This window comes from Giraffa tippelskirchi, chromosome 3, assembly GCF_054371585.1.
Source record: "Giraffa tippelskirchi isolate mGirTip1 chromosome 3, T2T-mGirTip1v1.2.pri, whole genome shotgun sequence".
Taxonomy (NCBI): domain Eukaryota; kingdom Metazoa; phylum Chordata; class Mammalia; order Artiodactyla; family Giraffidae; genus Giraffa; species Giraffa tippelskirchi.
Window position 1 is genome coordinate 122,655,179 of NC_137277.1, and position 21,904 is coordinate 122,677,082.

At 36.5% G+C, this 21,904-nt stretch overlaps 1 protein-coding gene across 20 annotated transcripts in view; it reads right to left on the reverse strand.

Annotated features, from left to right (window-relative positions):
• Positions 1 to 21,904, reverse strand: part of RAB3GAP1 (RAB3 GTPase activating protein catalytic subunit 1) — a 140,188-nt gene that overhangs the window by 88,782 nt on the left and 29,502 nt on the right. For all 20 annotated transcript variants that reach the window (XR_014079278.1, XR_014079277.1, XR_014079276.1 and 17 more), the window contains 2 exons: positions 13,600 to 13,732; positions 10,526 to 10,604 (listed from right to left, as the gene is read on the reverse strand). Coding sequence is in view for 14 of the 20 variants with exons in the window: in XM_081579219.1 (XP_081435345.1) it covers positions 10,526 to 10,604; positions 13,600 to 13,732 (212 nt within the window). In the remaining 6 variants the exon portion in view is untranslated. The remainder of the gene's footprint in view (positions 1 to 10,525; positions 10,605 to 13,599; positions 13,733 to 21,904) is intronic.

Genomic DNA, 21,904 nt, shown 5'->3' on the forward strand with positions numbered 1-21,904 from the left:
GTCAGACAGAGAAAGACGAAATAACGTAGGATCTCACTTACATATGGAATAAAAACAAACAAACAAAAAATGCACCAAGCTCCTAGATACAGACAACAGATTGGTGGCTGCCAGAGGTGGTGTGTGAGAGATGGTGGAAATGGTGGAGAGAGCAAAAGATACAAATCTCCAGTTATAAAGGAATTAAATTATGGGGATGTAATGTATAGCATGGTGACTATAGTTAACAATACTGTACTGTGCATCTGATAGTTGCTAAGAGAATAAATCTTAAAAACCTTAAAAGTTCTTATCAAAAAGAAAATTCTGTAACATGTATGTGGACGAATATTAACAGGACTTATGATCCTACCTATCACACCCTCTGCTCACAAAAGAGCTCATAAATTTACATTTGAACATAAATGTCTGCTAAGATTAATGTTTGTGTCATTTCTACAACTATTTTTTAAAAATAAATAAGGGACTAAATTTCTAATGAGGGTTTCAGGATTACTCATTAGAAGGTATTTAAAGGATAGGTATAAAAGGAGGCAGAGAGAAGCAGCCAACAAGTCACATCATTAAGATTCCCTTACAGCTCAGTTGGTAAAGAATCTGCCTGCAATGCAGGAGACCCAGGTTTGATTACTGGGTGGGAAAGATCCCCTGGAGAAGGAAATGGCAACCCACTCCAGTATCCCTGCCTGGAGAACCCCATGGACAAAGGAGCCTGGCAGGCTATAGTTTATGGAGTTACAAGAGTCGGACACGACTTTGTGACTAAACCACCAACCTTGCCTAGACTATAAAACTTGATCATGAAACTGTAAGCAAGTGCCCGTGTCCCTGTCTTTTGAAGAAAGAGACTTCTGTTTTCGTCTCCCAGACCTCCCCTGGGTCTCCGAAGGCTGGCTTGAGCATTCATTATCAGGATATGTGAACATGTAGAAACCAAGAAAAGATGTTAGGCTGGGAAACGTAACAATTTAGATTATACATCAACCACATAGTAAAGTCACCAAATTCCCAGTTCCTTGAAAAATATAAAGGTCTGACACACATTCCTAAGTTGTTTTTACAGAAACCAAACTCCACCAGATGAAAACTGCTGAATGCAAGCACGAAGCCCCCAAACTGACTGGAGCCAGAAAATTGATGATGTGCAAAACTTTACCTTGATGCCAACCAACCCAAGAGCTGAGCACAAGCTGATCATGGACCACACGGCCCCCTCCCTCACAATGCCCTTGAAAACCCTTTCCTGAAAACTATCATGAAGCTGGGTCTTTTGATCATGAGTTTCCCATTCTCCTTGTTTGGTGCCCTGCAATAACACTGTACTTTCCTTCACCACAATCTGGTATTAGTAAATTGGCTTTGCTGTGAGGACCCACATCCAGTTTCATTAACATCATGTCCACATACTTTTAAGAATAGTTTTACAAAATACTTTTGAAAAAGTTAAATAAGGTTAATGCTAAATTGGCAGATGCTTGATATAAAAACTGAAACTAGGAGACAACAAAATAGAAATAGATTGATAAACTTGAACCATCAAAACTCAGCATTTGACATATATGTTCTATTTTTAAAAGTTTCATTAATCATATATTAGGTTTTTCTCATTCTAACAATCTTTACTCATTGTCTATGTGTAGCATAAATATTTTGCATTATACTTCAAATTTTGGGGGTCTGCTTTATTAACTTTCAGTTCAGTTCTGTTCAGTCGCTCAGTCATGTCCGACTCTTTGTGATCCCATTAACCACAGCACGCCAGGCCTCCCTGTCCATCACCAACTGCCGGAGTCTACCCAAACCCATGTCCATTGAGTTGGTGATGCCATCCAACCATCTCATCCTCTGCCGTCCCCTTCTCCTCCTGCCCTCAATCTTTCCCAGCAACAGGGTCTTTAGTTCAACTTAAAAAAGGAAATACTTATAGCTGAAAACTTATGTGTATGTTATTCTTCAGTTGCTAAGAAGCTTCATGATTAATTTGTATCCCTGAAAGTAAGAATTGTTAACAATTATAATTTCAAAATTCTATTTAAAAAATATGAGAACATTATGAAATCTTGTTAAGAGGCCTAGCTCACATTAGACTCCAAATACACAGACATCATCTCATCTTTTGCCATTCTAAACCCTCAGCTGTACCCCAAGGCTTCCCAAACTATTTGCAGGCTTCAAGTTCAGTTAGGCATCATCACCTCTACTAATGCTCTTCTTCTGCCTTGAATATCTTTTTATCTAAACTCACCTGGCCTATTCTCACTTGCCTTGCAAGATTCAGTTAAGGTATCATCTCTCCTGGAAACATTTTCCTGACTTGATCTATCTGGAAAGGCAGTATCTCCTATGAGTTTGCCTCAAGCTCTGTGCTGCCCCCCATGAAACCACTTAGCAGTGCTGCCATCTGTTCCCTTATCTCTAAACCCCCTTCTAATGCCAAAGCTATCTGAGACAAGGACCACATTTTATCCTTTACTTTTATCCACATTTACTGATAGCCCAGTATCTGACTCACAGCAAATGTTTTAAAAGAATGTTTGTTGAAAAAAAGAAAACACATAGTTTTAATATGCCTAATTTTCAATTAATTCTCAAAAGTTTGATTGTTGCCCTTCTAATCTTTAAGAAAAATCTAATGAAAAAAAAAAATGGAAGTGATAGCAGATTGATACGACGTAGGTCCCCTTCCACCCCAAAACACCTGGCAAGATATGATAATGTTTTTGAAATACATAGCTGAACTTGAGATAATAAAAAGGAGATTCCTGAGTCACAAAAACAAAGAGGGAACTTAAAGGCAGAAATAAGCAGTAAAGGTGACTGAAGAGAACCAGGGGATTAACAACTCTGGGTAGACACCATAACAGCTAGTGACTAGGGATCAGGATCTTACAGGATAAGCCATTTAGATGCTAAAAACTTACAGAGCAAAATGACCATGCTTTGACAGACTGAGAATGAGACTGAGAATGACGGAAGAAAAGTCTGTTTATGTCTGAGACTACCACATATTTAGCTTAGCAATGACAATGTGAATTATACCACTCTGAGATGATAAGGTATAAATCAGCCCAGCAGAAGTGGTCTTTGGTATGTATACAGGTTAGGCTATGTCCAAGAATGCCCTAGTCTCATAAATATAAGTAAGTATGCTTCCACAAGTGTGATGTCATTCAGATATTAGCATCCCCGGCTTATGAGGCACTGAGAGTAAGAAGCTGCGTGTTTTTTCTGATGTTGTTACCAATCTCTCTACCAGATAACCTAGGAACACATCAATTTCCTTCTGTATCCTTTATATTTAATCAAGTATTGTCTGTGTATGGACTTTCCATCAATCCAAATCAGTACAAAGGTTGTAACATTTTGAATGGCCCCTCAGGGATATGGGTGTACATGAGGCAAGGAAGTGAACCGAAGACTTCGGCTTAAAGCCTGGACCTTGGAAGGGACTGCCACCTCAGTAAAACTCCTCCATGCCTAGCTGGTTTCCACGACAAATTCTACCAAACATTTAAAGAAAGCAACATGAATTTTACACAACCTCTTTCAAAAACCAGAAGAGAACAAAACACTTCCCAACTGATGTTATGAGGCCATCATTTCTCTGATATCAAAACCAAAATGTAAGAAAACTGTAGGCCAATATTTCTCATTAACACAGACACCAAAATACTCAACAGGGGCTTACCTGGTGGTTCAGATAGTAAAGAATCTGCCTGCAATGCAGGAGACCCAGATTCAATACCTGGGTTGGGAAGATCCCCTGCAGTAAAAAATGGCAACCCACTTCAGCACTCTTGCCTGGAGAATTCCATGGACAGAGGAGCCTACCAGGCTACAGTCCATGGGGGTCGCAAAGAGTCAGACATGACTGAGTTTGACTACTACTACTACTAACATCCTTAACAAAATATTAACACATCAAATCCAGCTATAGAAGTATACATTATGCAAATCAATGCAAGTTAAACCACAAAGAAGTAGAAGTAGAGTTCATCTGGCAATGCAAAGCTAATTAGCTATCTAAAAATCAACCCATGTAATCGGCTTATTAAAAAACTAAAGAAACAAAAGATCATATCAATTTAAGTAGAAAACACATTTCACAAAATTCAACATCCATTCATATAAAAGTTCCCAGCAAACTAAGAACAGAACTTTCCTAATCTAGTAAAGAGTGTCAATGAAGAAACTATACCTAATATCAAATTTCATGGTAAAACACTAAACAAGATTAGAAGCAAGACAAAGATGTCCACTCTCACCATTCATATTCAGTATTTTACTGAATTAAACTGGCCTTAGCCAGTTTAAAAAGGTGAGGGAAAAAACAGATCCAGATATTGGAAAAGAAGAAATAAAACTACGTCTATTCATATGACTATTTACAAAGAAAATTCAAAAGACACCACAAAACTCCTCCTAGAGCTAATAACTGAATTTAGTAAGGTCACAGGATACGACCTCAAAGCACAAAAATTAGTCACATTCCTACATACTAGGAACACAGCACTGGATATGAAAAAATTTTAAACAATACCATTACAACAGCTCATTTTAAACAAGCAATAATTAGATATACATCTAATAAAAAATATACAGGATCTATATGCTGAAATCAAAGAAGACCTAAATAAGTGGTGACCAACTGTGACCATAAAGTGGAAGACTCAGCATATAAACATATCAATTCTCCAGCAAAATAATCTACAGACTCTAGGCAATTCCAATCAAAATCCCAACAAGACTTTTTGTAGATATATACCAATCCTAAAATGTAAACAAAAAAGCAAAGGAGCTAGAATAGCCAAAACAAATTTGAAAAAAATTTTTAAAAAGGAAAAGAAAAGGGACTATTTAATATAAACACTTATAAAACCAAAAACATCCAGAAACAAACCCACACAAATATGGTCAGAGATCTTTGATAAAGTTGTATAAGTAAGTCTTTGAAGAAAGGAAACTCTTCAACAAATGCTGTTGGGACAACTGAACATCCACAAGCAAGAAAGAATATTATACAAAAATCAACTTGAAATGGATAAAAGCTCTAAATATAAAATGTAAAACTTTTAGAATAAAACAAAGAATTGGCCATGTAATCAAAGTTAATTTCACTAGTGACTAAATCATGATAATAATATGACCTTCTGATATACAATAAAAAGGCACTTTGCCTTTATGATCTTCTTTCCGAAGTCATAACCCAAATGTAACTATAAAAATTTTTTACTTCAAAAATATTTTAACGATACATGTTAAAATTGAGCTCCTTCGCTGTTCTCCTCAAACTACCACAACATTGTTAATTGGCTATGCTGCTGCTGCTGCTAAGTCACTTCAGTCGTGTCCAACTCTGTGCGACCCTATAGACGGAAGCCCACCAGGCTCCACCATTCCTGGGATTCTCCAGGCAAGAATACTGGAGTGGGTTGCCATTTCCTTCTCCAGTGCATGAAAGGGAAAAGTGAAAGTGAAGTCGCTCAGTCGTGTCCGACTCTTAGCGACCCCATGGACTGTAGCCTACCAGGCTCCTCTGTCCATGGGATTTTCCAGGCAAGAGTACTGGAGTGGGGTGCCATTGCCTTCTCCGTAATTGGCTATACCCCAATACAAAATAAAGAGTTCAGAAAAAAACATTTTTTAAAAATTTTTAAATCTCTCAAACTGAATGAGAGTCTACAAAATTCCTGACTAGCACCCCTCAAAAACTCCAATTGATCAAAAATGAGGAAAGACTGAGAAATTTTCACAGGAATGTAGACTGAACAATCTAAGGTGACATGATAACTAAACGCAATGCAGTATCTCAGACTAGATCTTTGAATAGAAAATGGATGTTAGTGGAAAAACTAGTTAAATAAAATTTGACTAATGTACCTGGCATGCTGTAGTCCACGGAGTTGCAGAGTCAGACATGACTTAGAGACTGAACAACAACAATGTACCAATGTTTTAACTAATGTACCAATGTTGGCTTTTCAGTTTTGACACACATATCATGGTAATATAAACTAACAACAAGGAAAACTGAGTGAAGGATATCTTGGAAGAGTCTGTAACTATCTCTATAACTTTTCTGTAAACCTAAAATATACCACAAATTTTTTTAAAGTTTATATCTATTTTTTTTAATTTAGGAGAAAGCTTTCTGACCTCATGCAAGTGTTCTCAGACATGGCACCAAAAGTATGATTCATAATGTAAAAAGCTGATAAACCAAACTGCATCAAATTTTAAAAACTTTATTCTGGAAAAGACACTAGTAAGAATGAAAAGATAAACTACTGTCTAGAGAAAATATCTGTATTTAGAATATATTAAAAACCTCAAAACACAACAATAAGAAAACAACTCAATTAAAAAGTGGGCAAAAGACTTGCAGACATTTCACCATAGAGTATATTCACGGTAAATAAACACATGAAAGATATTCAAAATTAAAATTAGGATGAGATATTCTCATTCTAAAAACACATCACATCTGTTAGAATAGCTAAAACTAAAAAAGCTGACACCAAGTGCTATTGTGGATACAGAGCAACTGAAACTCTCATATATTGTTAGTGGGAATGCAAAATGGTACAGTCACTTTGGAAATCAGTTTGGCTGTTTCAGGTTAGATTCGGAGAAGGCAATGGCACCCCACTCCAGTACTCTTGCCTGGAAAATCCCATGGACGGAGGAGCCTGGTAGGCTGCAGTCCATGGGGTCGCTAAGAGTAGGACACGACTGAGCGACTTCACTTTGGCTGTTTCATATAAAGTTAAATATACACTTAGCATGTGACTGGGCTTCCATGTGACTTAATCATACCCTAGGTACTTACCCAAGTAATATAAACATATATTTTCATATAAAAGATCTACACAAAAATATTTACAGCAGCTCTACTCTTAAATGTCCAATCCAAGAAATAAATCTATTATCCCTCAACAGGAGAATGAGTAAACAAACTATGGTATATCCCTACAGTAGAATACTACTCACTAATAGCAAAGGAACAAACCATTGATAAAAAAATTGCTTCAAATGATCTCAAAAGTATTATGCTAAGTGAAAGAAGACAGTCTCATATGGTTACTATTTGATTCTATCTCTATGAAACTCCTGAAAGGTCAAAACTTACAGTGACTAAGAACATGTTAGTGACTGCTAAATATTAGAATGGAGAAGAGGAGTTTGGGGGGAGGTTACAGAACTATTCTATACTCTGTGGTAGCAGCTTTAAAAACTATAGGGGACTTCCCTAGTGGTCCAGTAATTAAGAATCCACCCTGCAATGCAGGGGACTCTGGTTCACTTCCTGGTTGGGGAACTAAGATCTCACATGCCCCCAGGGCCACACACTCTGGAGCCTATACACTGTAAAACAAAAAAAGATTCCAAGTACTGCAACTAAGACTCAACACAGCCAAATAAATAAATATTTTTAAAAACCTGTATACAAATGCACATGAAAAAAGAAAAAAAAGTGTTAGTTACTCAGTTATGTCTGACTTTTTGCAACCCTATGTACTGTAGCCCTTTAGGCTCCCCTGCCCATGGGATTTTCCAGACAAGAATACTGGAGTGAGTAGCCATTCCCTTCTCCAGGGGTCTTCCTGAGCCAGGGATTGAACCTGGGTTTTCTGTATTGCAAGCAGATTCCTTACCAGCTGAACCACCAGGGAATGTACATGGTACCATTATTTTCACTCTAATGGCAGAAAGCGAAGAGGAGATAAACAGTCTCTTGTTGAGGGTAAAACTGGAGAATGAAAAACCTCCCTTAAAACTCAATATTCAAAAAACAAAGATCATGGCATCCGGTCCCATCACCTCATGGCAAACAGATGGGAAAAAAATGGAAATGCTGACAGATGTTGTTTCCTTGGGCTCCAAAATCACTGCAGAGTGAGTGTAGCCATGAAATTAAAAGATAGTTTCTCCTTAGAAGAAAAGCTATGAAAAACCTAGACAATGTATTAAAAAGCAGAGACATCATTTGCCGACAAAGGTCTGTATAGTCAAAGCTACGGTTTTTCCAGTAGTCATGTATGGATATGAGAATTGGACCGTAAAGAAGGCTGAGAGCTGAAGAATTGATGCTTTTGAATTGTGGTGTTGGAGAAGACTCTTGAGAGTTCCCTGGACTGCAAGGAGATCAACCCAGTCAATCATAAAGAAAACCAACCCTAAAGATTCATTGGAGTGAATGATACTGAAGCTGAAGTTCCAATACTTTGGCTACCTGATGCGAAGAGCCTACTCACTGGAAAAGACTCTGATTCTGGGTAAGATTGAAGGCAAGAGAAAGGGGCAGCAGAGGATGAGATGGTTAGATTGCTTCACAGACTCAATGGACATGAGCTTGAGCAAACTCTGGGAGATAGTGAAGGACAAGGATGTCTGGCATGCTGCAGTCCAACAAAGAGTTGGACACAACTTAGCAACTGAACAACATATGCGTTAAAGTTCAGTGAATATCAAAAAAAAGTCCAACTTACTGTATGTTAATTTTTAAAGTAAAATGTTATAAAAACGGGAACATTAAAAAACTACTAACAAGTGATTTTAATTAATACATAAACAAATCACTAACAAGTGATTCACTAATTTAATACAAAGAAAGATTTCATGAACTCACTCAATGAACATTTAACCATGGACTATGTGTCAGTATACTTTTTTGAAATATTAAAAAGCTGAACAGAATTATATAAAAGCATTGCAATTTTGATATATATGCTATGTGTTATTATCTTATTAAATCCTCACAAATACTCTCAAAGATACATATTATTTATTATTTTGACTTCACCAACTTAGAAACCACATCAGAGAAATTAAGTTTTACCCAAAGTTGCTGAGGTAATAGGTACCTGGGTTAGAAATTAAACATTAGTTTGTCTAATTCACTGTCTGGCCAAATAGTAGATCAATTAATGCTGAATGAATGAGTGTAAATGCCAACTCTATGACACCATGCTGCCTTCTGATATATTTTGTCATATTAAATGTATGTATTTATATTCTAAAAGATAAGAGAATCTGGATGGGGACTTCCCTGGTGGCTCAGTGGTAAAGAATCTGCCGCCAACGCAGGAGACAGGGGTTCAATCCCTGGTCCAGGAAGAGCCCACATGCCACGGAGCAATGAAGCCCATGAACCACCACTACTGAGACTGTGCTCTAGAGCCAGTTAGCCACAGCTACCAAAGCCCACATGATCTAGAGTCTGTGCTCCACAATAAGAGAAGCCATGGCAGTGAGAAGTCCACACATTGGAACTAAAGAGTAGCTTCGCCTCACAACAACTAGAGAAAAACCTGCACAGCAACAAAGACCCTACACAGCAAAAATAAACAATAATAATAATAATAAATAATGGGACTATTTATGAAACATTATCCAGTCTATTGCATATGCAAATAATTTTCTTTTTTTATGTGCCACATAATCTACTTGATATAATAATCACAATGGAATGAAACACAGATTATCATTCTTCCCCTTCCTTAGAAATTCTTTAATTAAAAAAAAAAAAAATCAAAAGACTGACTCAGGCCAACAGAGTAAATTAAAACCAGTATATAAATTTCCTTTAACTAGGTCTTCTTTCTTGACCATATACTTATGCTTGGGCCATTTTGGTGGTAGTTATGTTTTAATACTAACATCTCCAAAATAAAAAGATGATGTGAATAAATGAAAAAAATTAAAAGAACTTCAGAGAGATTACAAGACTTTTTAAATGTGATACTCTTAAATTAACATACCACATTTATAATTAAGACACAATTGAGTTTTGATGTTATAACATAACTGAGATCAACATTTTATGTCAATTCAATTTTCAACAATATATATGAAGCTTTCTATATTTAATTGTTCTATGCTAGTCATCAGAATCATAGTTAGGTACAAGCTAGACTATGACTACTGTGCAAAAAAGAGTTAACAGCCCTGTGACTGCTACCCTCAGAAAGGCCTACTTGCAAGGCTGACCTTTGATTGGTATTTAGATATGGGTACTTGGATTTGGGGAGGGGGTCACATCATTTTTCCTAACTGATAAAGAGTTATTGTGCCTAAATTGTACAAACAATGTGATTTAAACAGCAGGTTTACCAGCTTTCCTTCTAGGAGTCTGAAATTTTCTTATGTCACAGTCAGAAGGTACCTACGTGACATGTCACTAGTTAAAAACCTGACAGAGATGAGCTTCTAACAAGTTTCTCTGGTAGACAACATTTTGTACGTATTGTCACAACTTGTTGCTAAAGGAATTCAGCATGCCCTGTGTGACTCCACTAGGAAAGGACTCTTAAACACTTGCACTTCCTCCAAACTTTGCCTCAGGCACTTTTCCCCTTTGCTGATTTTGCTTTGCCTTCTGTCACTGTAAGAAATCCTAGCAGTAACAGCAACTATCAATACATGCTGAGTCCTATGCAAATGCTGAGCAAATCATTGATCTCCGGCAATCTGGGGGCCTCCCTGACATACATTCTAAAAGTTATCTGTGTAAATGTATACTTACCATCTTACCAGGCAATGTGCTCTGGGAGGAAAGTCATTATTCATACACAGCAAATCTTGCATAGATTGTGGAATAACATCTACAGAAACATTTGATAAGGAACAAGTGAGCACATTCATTCTAAGGTAGAATTTCATCATATAATTTAAAGACATCATTCTATAACACGTCTTGCTAGTCCATGTAGTTTTGCCATTGCTTAAGGATTTACACCTAGGGCTAAAGTTAAACTTTAGAAGGAGACCAATGTCTCTAGCTCTCTCTTTTCTTAAAAAAAATTAAGAAAGAAAGAAGCCAGTCTATTAAAAAAAAAAATATATATATATATATATATAATTCCCATGTTTATAGTATTTTCCATTCTTCTAAATCATGACTCAAACAATTCTTCATTCCTTACTAGAAAGCCTTGTTTTTTTTTTTCTTCTTGGCATGCCCTTGTCTTTACTTTTCTTCAAAATTTATATGTAGAGTCTGTCAATCCTATTTCACTTCCCATAGCTAGCCTTTGTTCCTCTCTGGCCATCTTAAATATTCTTTTAAAACCACTAAGTAGCTTCTCCTTTATAACCCATATATCTGGAAGTACTTGCATTACAATCCGTAATAAGATACTAACATCAATGATCATTGTTTACACTTGAAAATACACAATAAGTTCAAAGCATAAAAAAGTTTATAAAAATACTTCCTTTTGCTATACAGCTATACTTGCTTAGCAAATTTATATTTTGTTAATCTGCAAAAAGGATAAATAGGAGAATACTAGGAACTTGATGCTCTACTTAACTAAAGCAATAAGCAACTCAAATGATCAGTACTCAAATCTTCTGACCTCTGATAATATAGTTCTAAATGTGTATCTCCAAATTAACTGAGCTGATGATTTGCTTCTAACTTCTATCATTAGTTACAGCTTCAATCACAACCAAATTAAAACTGCCAAATACATACACATATGCAGCAATACCTTAACTATCTTAAATTCATTCATTATCTCTCATCATTCCAGTCTTCTTTGTCTATCTCAGAAACACTGATTCTAAGCCTTATTACAATAGCTTTTCCTTGATGTATGTTTTCTCTACAAATTAACAACACCCAAGATTTCTATACCTTGAACAGTTTCCGTCATTATTCAGCAGAATGCTGGACCCAGAAATCACCAGGCTATTATTAGGCTTCCACCAACTGTGTATATTTCCCTTTTCCCCTTATTCCTAAAGTATACATACTCATATTCTGGTTTATTTTATTTTATTGTATAATTGTCTTCTCCATGTATATACATAGTCAAATTATCTATTCTAGTTCATGAATCTAAACACAGATGCTATCTAATTGTTCTGTGAAAATAATATATACAATAGAAAGGGTAATATAATTTTATTCCTATGTAAGAAAAGGTACAAAATATTTCGGGCTTACACTTAGAAATGATAATCTGTTTTGACCATAAAAACCTGAACACTCATTGTGCATACTTATTTTTTGAGTAAATGAAAAAGAGTATTTGACCAGATTCAAAATTCACACTTTTTAATACCTTGCTCACTATTTTATACTAGCAGATCTCAGAACAAAGATTTTGGATAATGTGACCTATTAACAACTATAAGCATCATCTAACATGGGGCCAGGTACTGAAACAGGTACTTTATTTAAATAGAAAATGCAAAATTTAATAAAATTAAAATATTAACTCAGAATTAGAAATTATTGTATTTCAAGTCAGTAATAAATTATGAGATTATTATATTAAAAAAAGACTATTTTAACACGGATCCTTATTTTAAAATAGCTGGTAATATATGTGTGAGAAACTGGGAGAGTATGACTGACATATATTCACTACCGTGTGTAAAATAGCTAGTGGGAAGCTGCTATATAGCACAGGGAGCTCAGCTCCATGCTGTGATGGTCTAAGGGGTGGGATGGCAGCGGGGAGGAGGTTCAAGAGGGAAGGGATATATATACATGTAGCTGATTCACTTTGTTGTACGACATAAACTAACACAACATTGTAAAGCAACTATACATCAATAAAAATATAAATAAATAAAATGATTGATAATATAGATTAAAATTACCTTTGCAACTTTGTAGGGGAAAGAAATAAAATTCTCAGACTCTTTCATTAAGCTGCAAAGGATGTTTGCTAGCTTGAATACTAATTGCAATGCTTATACAAGAGGCTGATAACATTAGTAAGGATGAGATACACACTACGTACAATATCTTATTATATCTTCCCACTTACCCTCCAGGTAGTATTACTTCATTTTACAAATGAGATCAGTCAAGCTTAGAAAGGTCAAGTAATCAGTAAGTAGAAAAACCAGAATTTTAATCCACATGATCTGTCTCCAAAGCCTGGGGCATACACAAAGCCAACACTGACTAATCAATAAACAACTTTCAAAAATTCTTCAAAGCCCAGCTTAGTTACTTAATTCTTCATATCATCTTCTCTGATCTCTCTGGATTAAAATTGATCTTTTTCTCCTCTGAACTCCAGTGAAACTTTGTGCTTTGGGATAGCATTTATCACTTTTTTACCTCTTATTATTGTTACTTACCTATAGACTTTATCTCCCCTACTGAAATGTACATTTTCTCAATTGGACTTAGCACAGAACCTAGCACATGTTTGGTTGGTCATGTCCAACTCTTGCAACCCCATGGACTATAGCCCGCCAGGCTCCTCTCTGTCCATGGAATTCTCCAGGCAAGAATACTGGAGTGGGTTGCCATTTCCTTCTCCAGGGGATCTTCCCAACCCAGGAATTGAACCTGGGTCTCGTGCATTGCAGGTAGTTGATTTACCAACTGAGCTATGAGGGAAGCCCTAGTACATGTTAGGCACTCTACAAATAAAGGATTTAACTAATTTAAAAATGAATGATGCTGTGAAAATTACTCTGCAAAGATCATACTCTATTTCAGGTGTGGTGAAACAACTGTGCATACGTAAAACATCTCCAGAGAATACTATTTAATTAAGTGAACTAAATTCATAATTCAAAATTAAAATCACTCTTACAACAGTTTAAAAATATATAGTGAAAACTTACCTTCTAGTACTTCATCCTTTCCTTCTTTATCAGTGGATTCTTGTACAAGATAATGATGAGTGACTGAGAACTTGAAGTCCGCAAAGGAAATCTCATCTGATTTCTCTTCCCATGTCCCAGAAGTAAATATACCCTGTATTTCACAGAAAAACAAAAAAAGAAAAAACATCCAATATTCAATAGTTACCATTAGTTTTTTTAACCACAGGTCTTTTTCCCTTTTTCTGCCCCTTAATCTAAAAGCTTGATCCCATATTTATCCTCCCCAAGAGGGAAAAGGAAAAACATACAAATGAATAAAGAGGAAATTATTTAGAAGTGATTTATCACAGCGGTCCTTTAAAAAGAAAATTTCCCTAGAAAATTAACTATCAAGTGACTAACAAAATTGTAATTTTCAAGTAATCAAGTAATTTTGGTAAGATGAGTCTCTATATAAAATAATGAATGTATAGTAAATCCCATGTCTCTTCACACACCAAAAAAAAAACACCCAACTCTCTCTACCAACAGCAGAATCTGAGTACCTTTAAACAGAAAATGGTTAAATTTCATAAATTTTAAAAATTAGAAAAAATACATGACAGTAAAATATTTATTATAAAAATCTCAAATCCAATAACATCACTATGTAGTACACAGCATTGTTAGATATCAGAAATTGCTTCAGAAACAAGCAAATTTGTAAAATCAATTTAAGTGACATGACATCTGTAGCATTTATTTGCTTAACAGGTTCTGTGAGTTTCTTTATCGAGCTCTGGCATTCAAATATTTTCATTTAAATATCAACTTGATTGGAAAACATTTTAACTAAAAGCTTCAAACAGCCCCCTTACTTACATAATATAATCATAAAAAAGGATTTTTCCCACAAATCTTCTAATCTCCCATTGCTGTTCTTTCCACTGGAGAAGTCTACAGTCATTACAGCATAGCACCACCAAGAGGCAGAAATACCAACTCAGCAACTTCCAAGTACAGAGCCCCAAACTAGATTAGAAAATGTGAGGAATGATTCTGTGAGTCACTGAGTTTTTAAGTATTATCTGGACTGTACCTATCATATAACATCTAGCAGTTTTATGTATTCTTGGAAAGGTATTTAAAATTCTAAATCTTTTTGTGAGGAGAATAACCACCACGTATCCTACATATCACAGAAAACTAACCAAACTGATCACATGGATCACAGCCCTGTCTAATTCAATGAAACTATGAGCCATGCCGTGTAGGGCCACCCAAGACGGATGGATGATGGTGAAGAGTTCTGACAAAACGTGGTCCACTGGAGAAGGGAAGGGCAGACCACTTCAGTATTTTTGCCTTGAGAACCCCATGAACAGTATGGCAGAAGATGAAGAGGAAATAAAGAGCCTCTTGATGAAGGTGAGAGAGGAGAGTGAAAAAGTTGGCTTAAAACTCAACATTCAAAAAACTAAGATCATGGCATCCGGTCCCATCACTTCATGGCAAATAGATGGGGAAACGATGGAAACAGTGACAGACTATTTTCTTGTGTTCCAAAATCACTGCAGATGGTGATTGCAGCCATGAAATTAAAAGACACATGCTCCTTGAAGGAAAAGCCATGACCAACCTAGACAACGTAATAAAAAGCAGAGACATTACTTTGCCAACAGAGGCCCGTATAGTCAAAGCTATGGCTTTTCTAGTAGTCATGTATGGATGTGCGAGTTGGACTATAAAGAAAGCTGAGCGCCGAAGAATTGATGCTTTTGAACTATGGTGTTGAAGAAGACTCTTGAGAGTCCCTTGAACTGTAGAATCAAACCAGTCCATCCTAAAGGAAATCAATCCTGAATATTCATTGGCAGGACTGATGCTGAAGCTGAAACTCCAATACTTTGGCCACCTGATGGGAAGAGCCAACTCATTAGAAAAGACCTTCATGCTGGGAAAGACTGAAGGCAGGAAAAGGGGATGACAGAGAGTGAGATCATTGGATGGCATCACCAACTCAATGGACATGAGTTTGAGCAAGCTCTAGGAGTTGGTGAAAGACAGGGAAGCCTGGCATGCTGCAGTCCATGGGGGTCACAAAGAGACAGACACAACTGAGTGACTGAACAATAACATGCTACATATCAAAAACTATGACTTTTTTTATATGTTCAGTTCAGTTCAGTCGCTCAGTCGTGTTCAACTCTTTGCGACCCCATGAATTGCAGCACGCCAGGCCTCCCTGTCCATCACCAACTCCCAGAGTCCACCCAAACCCATGTCCATCGAGTTGGTGATGCCATCCAACCATCTCATCCTCTGTCGTCCCCTTCTCCTCCTGCCCTCAATCCTTCCCAGCATTAGGGTCTTTTCCAGTGAGTCAATTCTTCGCATGAGGTGGCCAAAGGATTGGAGTTTCAGCTTCAACATCAGTCTTTCCAATGAACACCCAGGACTGATCTCCTTTAGGATGGACTGGTTGGATCTCCTTGCAGTCCAAGGGACTCTCAAGAGTCTTCTCCAACACCACAGTTCAAAAGCAACAATTCTTCGGCACTCAGCTTTCTTCACCGTCCAACTCTCACATCCATACATGACCACTGGAAAAACCATAGCCTTGACTAGACGGACCTTTGTTGGCAAAGTAATGTCTCTGCTTTTAAATATGCTATCTAGGTTGGCCATAACCTTCCTTCCAAGGAGTAAGCGTCTTTTAATTTCATGGCTGCAATCACCATCAGCAGTGATTTTGGAGCCCCCAAAAATAAAGTCTGACACTATTTCCACTGTTTCCCCATCTATTTGCCATGAAGTGATGGGACCAGATGCCATGATCTTAGTTAGGTTTCTTTAAACTGAGGTTAACCTGTGTTAAATTAAGATACCTATAACCTGAACCAAAAGTCTCAAACTGCAATAAGCAGTAATTATACACATAAGAACTTGGTTTGCTAGGAAGAAAGTACACTATAAAAAGTAGTGAAATCTAAAACTAAGATAGTGGAAGAAGTCCAGAAAATGAGAGATAAGTTCCATTTCAAGCTTGCAAAAAAGCTGAAAATATATATATATATTTTTTTAATTGAAATGTACTTGGTTTACAATGTGTTAGCTTCTGATGTATAGCAAAGTGATTCAGTTATATATTCTTTTTCATACTCTATTCCATTATGGTTTATTACAGGACACTGAATACAGTTACCTGTGCTATACAATAGGATCTTGCTGTTTATCCATTCTGTATATAATAGTTGATATCTGCTAGTCCCAAACTCCCAATCCAACCCTGCTCTACCTCCCCTCCTCCTTGGCAACCACATATCTGTTTTCTATGCCTTTGAGACTGTTTCTGTTTCATATATAAGTTCATTTGTGTCATATTTTAGATTCCACATATAAGTGATATCATAATGGTATTTGCCTTTCTCTTTCTGATTTGCTTCACCTAGTATGATAATCTCTAGATCCACCCGTGTTGCTACAAATGGCATTATGAAATATTCTTTTAAAATGAGACAAAAATGGACTTGCCTGGTGGTCCAGTGGTTAAGACTTGGCAATTTCCACTGCAGGGGGCATATGTTCAATCCCTGGTCAGGGAACTAAGACCTTGCATGCCTAATAGCACAGCCAAAACAATTTTTTGTATTAAATAACTAAAATAAAAATTTTAAAAGAAAATATATTTATTTAAAAAAAACTAAGTTTTTTAAAAATGATACAAAGAAACATCATTTGATCCTACTCCTGCATTCTAGGTACCACGACTTTCAACCTTACCAAACAGCTATCTCAAGATGGATTTGGTTGTATTCGACATAAGAGGACATCCAGATTCTGTATGCAAAACAAACTTAAGATAATTTAGCTTGATTGAAAAATAACACTCCAACCTCCCTTCTTCAATTTCATTATGATACAGTCACTTGTAAAGAGTATATTTACTATTAGAACCAGAAGGTCAACTTTTAGTTCAGAATTAATCTAATAATTCAAATATAACTTCTGATGGCCCTACTCAGACAATAAAAAGAAATAAGCACACAGACCGGAAAGAAATAAAACCATCTTCTTTCAATGGCCTGATTATGGACATAATATGTCCAAACAAATCTACAAAGCACTAAAGCTAATGAACTTATGAAGTTGTGGAATTCAAGGTCAGTATACAAAAATCATCTGCATACACACACACACACACACACACCCCCAAGCAAACACTTGGGAAATGAGTATTTTTTTTAAATATCACTCTTATGACATCAAAAAAGTCAAATGTCTACGGCAGAGACTCAATGAAAGATGAACAAGAACTCTACCTAAAAATACCTCAAAGTATCGCTAAAAAGATATTAAAGACCTGAACAGAGATATCATGTACACAGACTGGAAAATACAACATCATTAAGATGTCAATAGTAATCAAATCCAATCAAATCCTAATCAATATCCCAGCAGGCATTTTGAAAAGACTGACAAGCTGATTCTAAAACTAATATGAAAATCCAAAGAACCTAGAGTAGCTAAAATAATTTTGATGAAAAAGTATATTATCTGATTTTAAGATTTACCTTGCTACAGCACTTAAGACAGTACAGTACTGGCATAAAGACAAATAGATCAATGAAACATAACAGATAATCCAGAAATATATTCACACTCATACATCATTTTACAAGGGAACCACTACAATTCGGGTAGGCAAAGGATGGTCTTTTCAACAAATGATTCTGAAATAATTAGATATTTATATGAAAGAGAACACAACCTTTGTGTTGTGAAGGAATATATTCACAACCTTGAAACAGGCAGACTCATTTGACAGGACACAAAGGTTACTAAACAATAAGATCAAAACTGAAGAAATAAACTTCACTAAAATCAACATGCTTATCAAAAGACACAATTAAGGAAATGATTAGGGAAGCCACGGGCTAGTGCAAAGACTCAAAATACATTTATCTGAGAGTCACAACCAGGATATATGAGGGTAATTTTTAAAACTAAACAATCCAATTTTTTTAAATGAGCAAAATACTTGACAGGCACTTCCCGAAAGCACCTATGAATGACTAATAGTTAACTGTGATGAATTATGAGATTATACTGAATATAAGCAGTCATCAGTGAACTGCAAATTAAGACCACAATGAGATACCACTTCATACCCAATAGGATGACTAAAAATGAAAATCTGACAATGCCAATTGTCAGAATGTAGAGCAACTTGAAATTTCACACACTGCTAAGAATATGGTACAACCTTGTACTTTAGAATAGTCTGACAGTTTCTAAAAAAACTGAACACAAGACCCAGCAATTCTGCTCCTAAGAATATAATCAAGAAAAAAATCAAAGTATAAGTTTACCAAATTGTCCCCAGCAGCTTTATTAGTGTAAAAAAAAAGAGAGACAATTTAAATGTCTATTAATAAGAGAAAGGATAAACATACTGTGATACAATCATACAAAGAATGGCATGTGCAATATGGACAAATTTTAAAAACATGTTGAGCAAAAAGTCAGACACAAGGAATGCATAGTGTATGATATCACTTATATGAAACTCACGAATGGATATAACTAATATATAATGAAAGAAATAAGAACTTATGGGGGCTTCCCTGGTGGTTCAGTAGTAAAGAATCTGCCTGCCAATGCAGGAGACACAGGTTCAATCCCTGGTCCAGTATGATACCACACACCTTGGAGCAACTAAGTCTGTGTGCCACAACTACTGAGTTTGTGCTCTAGAGCCCAGGTACCACAACTACTGAGCCCATCTGCCATAACTACTGAAACCTGAGTGCCTAGAGCTTGTGCTCTGTAACAAGAGGAGCCACTGAAATGACAAGTCCAAGTATTGCAACTAGAGAGTAGCCATACTCGCCACAACTAGAGAAAAGTCCATGCAGCAACAAAGACCCAGCACAGCCAAAAATAAATAAATTATACAAAAAAAAAAAAAGAACTATAGCTGCTTACTGAATTAACCAAGAGAAAAACAAGGAATATTTCTGGGATTATGAAAATGTCCTATACTTTTAGTTTAGATGGTAGTAACATGGGAAGACACATTTGTGAAGATAAACTGTAAACCTGAGTTTTGTACCTTTTACTGTGAGTAAACTATTACTCAACAAAGAAAAAAGTATCACGAGGATAATCCTTTAAAAAGAGATGAGATATGGGGGAATATTAAAAGTTCTGAGGAAAATGTCAAAGATACAGAGAGGAAGATGTTCTTTTCCCAAAAGAAAATAGCAATTACATAAGAACAACATGTCCTAAACATCAGCATAACGTGGGCCCAACGATCCTTTCCACTAATCTTTCAACTTACTCAATAAATTTTAGGTAAGAAATACTCTCTGCCAGAACTTTGGAGGGCCCAATACCTCGGCAAAATGAAGACCACTCTCTTCCGTTGAAAGTGAAAGTGTTCGTCGTTTGAACTTAAAGTCACTCAGTCGTGGCGGACTCTTTACGACCTCATGGACTATACAGTCCACGGAATTCTCCAGGCCAGAATACTGGAGTACGGGTAGCCGTTTCCTTCTCCAGGGGATCTTCCCAGGAATTGAACAGGGGCCTCCTGCGTTGCAGGCAGATTATTTACCAGCTGAATTACCATGGAAGCCCTGTTAGTCATTTAGTCGCGCCTGACTCTTTGTGATCCCATCAACCGCAGCCCACCAGGCTCCTCTGTCCATGAAATTCTCCAGACAAGAACAGTGGAGTGGGTTGCCATTCCCTTCTCCAGGGGATCTTCCTGACCCAGGGATTGAATACAGATCTGCTGCAATGCAGGCAGTTGAGCCCTTCACAATGTCAGGCCCAGACTATGTTAATAGTCTCTATCTCCAGCCCCCCCACCACAGAGGTAGCTGACAGCTATCATGACCCATGAGCATTTCACATCCAGCTCTCCCACCAAAACCACCAGGCACACACAAACTGCTAACAATGCTCCCACACAAGGACCCTCCTTCAAGACCATGATAGGTAACTGTAACCTAATTTCATAGAGACAGAGAAAGTTAATCAAAATGAGAAGACATCTGTTTCAAACTAAAGAACAGGGAGAAAAACCCTGAAAAAACAACTACTAAAACATAATTTATCAGATAAAGAGTTCAAATCATTAGTAATTAAGAATGCTAACTGAACGTGAAAAGAAAATAGATAAACACAGTGAGAATTTTAACAATGAACTAGAAAATAAGTTAAGAATCAGTCAGAGCTGAAGAGTGCAATAACTAAAATGAAAAACACACTAGAAAGAATTAACAGTACACTAGGTAATACAGAATAATACATAAGTGATCTGGAAGACAGAACAATGGAAAATACACAATCAGAACCGCGAAAAGAAAAACATTTTAAAAATGAGAAAAATTTAAGGGACCTTTGGTACATCAAGCATATTAACATTCACATTATAGCAGTCCCAGAAGGAGGAGAGAGAAAGGAGTAAAAAATGTACTGTATTTTATCAAATTCTGATTGATTTTGGCCAAAAACTTGCCAAACTAGAAGAAAGAAATATACATTCAAGTACAGGAAGCACAGAGAGTTCCAAACAAAATGAACCCAAAGAGACCCACAACAAGATATATAATTAAAATGGCAAAGGTAAAAGATTCTAAAGGCAGCAAGAGAAAAACAGTCACATATAAAGGAACTCCCAAAGGCTATCAGCTGATTTTTCTACAGGAACTTTTCAGGCCAGAAGGGAGCAGTGTGAAACCTGCAACCTCGGATACTCTACTCAGCAAGGTTATCATTCAGAATTGAAGAAGGGATAAAAAAAACTTCTCTGACAAGCAAAAAATAAGAGTTCATCAACAGTAAACCAACCCAACAAGAAGTGTTAAAGGATTGTTTGTAACTGTAAAAGAAAAGGCTACAAAATGAAGTAAGAAATTACAGGAAAGGAAAAACCCCACTCATAAAGACTCATAGTTTAAGTGGATCTACCACTTAAAACTAGTATGAAAATTGAAAGATAAAAAACGTAAAATCAACTATAAGTACACGAAACAATTAAGGGATAAGTCAAAGTGTCAGTCGCTGAGTTTTGTCAGATTCTTTGCAATCCCATGGACAGCAGTCTTCCAGGCTCCTCTGTCCATGGGATTCTTCAGGCAAGAATACTGGAGTGGGTTGCCATGCCCTCCTCCAGGGGATCTTTCTGACCCAGGGATTTAATCCAGGTCTCCTGTATTGCAGGCAGATTCTTTACCAACTGAGCCACAAGGGAAGGGATAAATATGAAAATGCAAAATGTAATTTCACAAAACACTAAATGTCAGGAAGGGGAATAAAAAAAAAAGTAGAT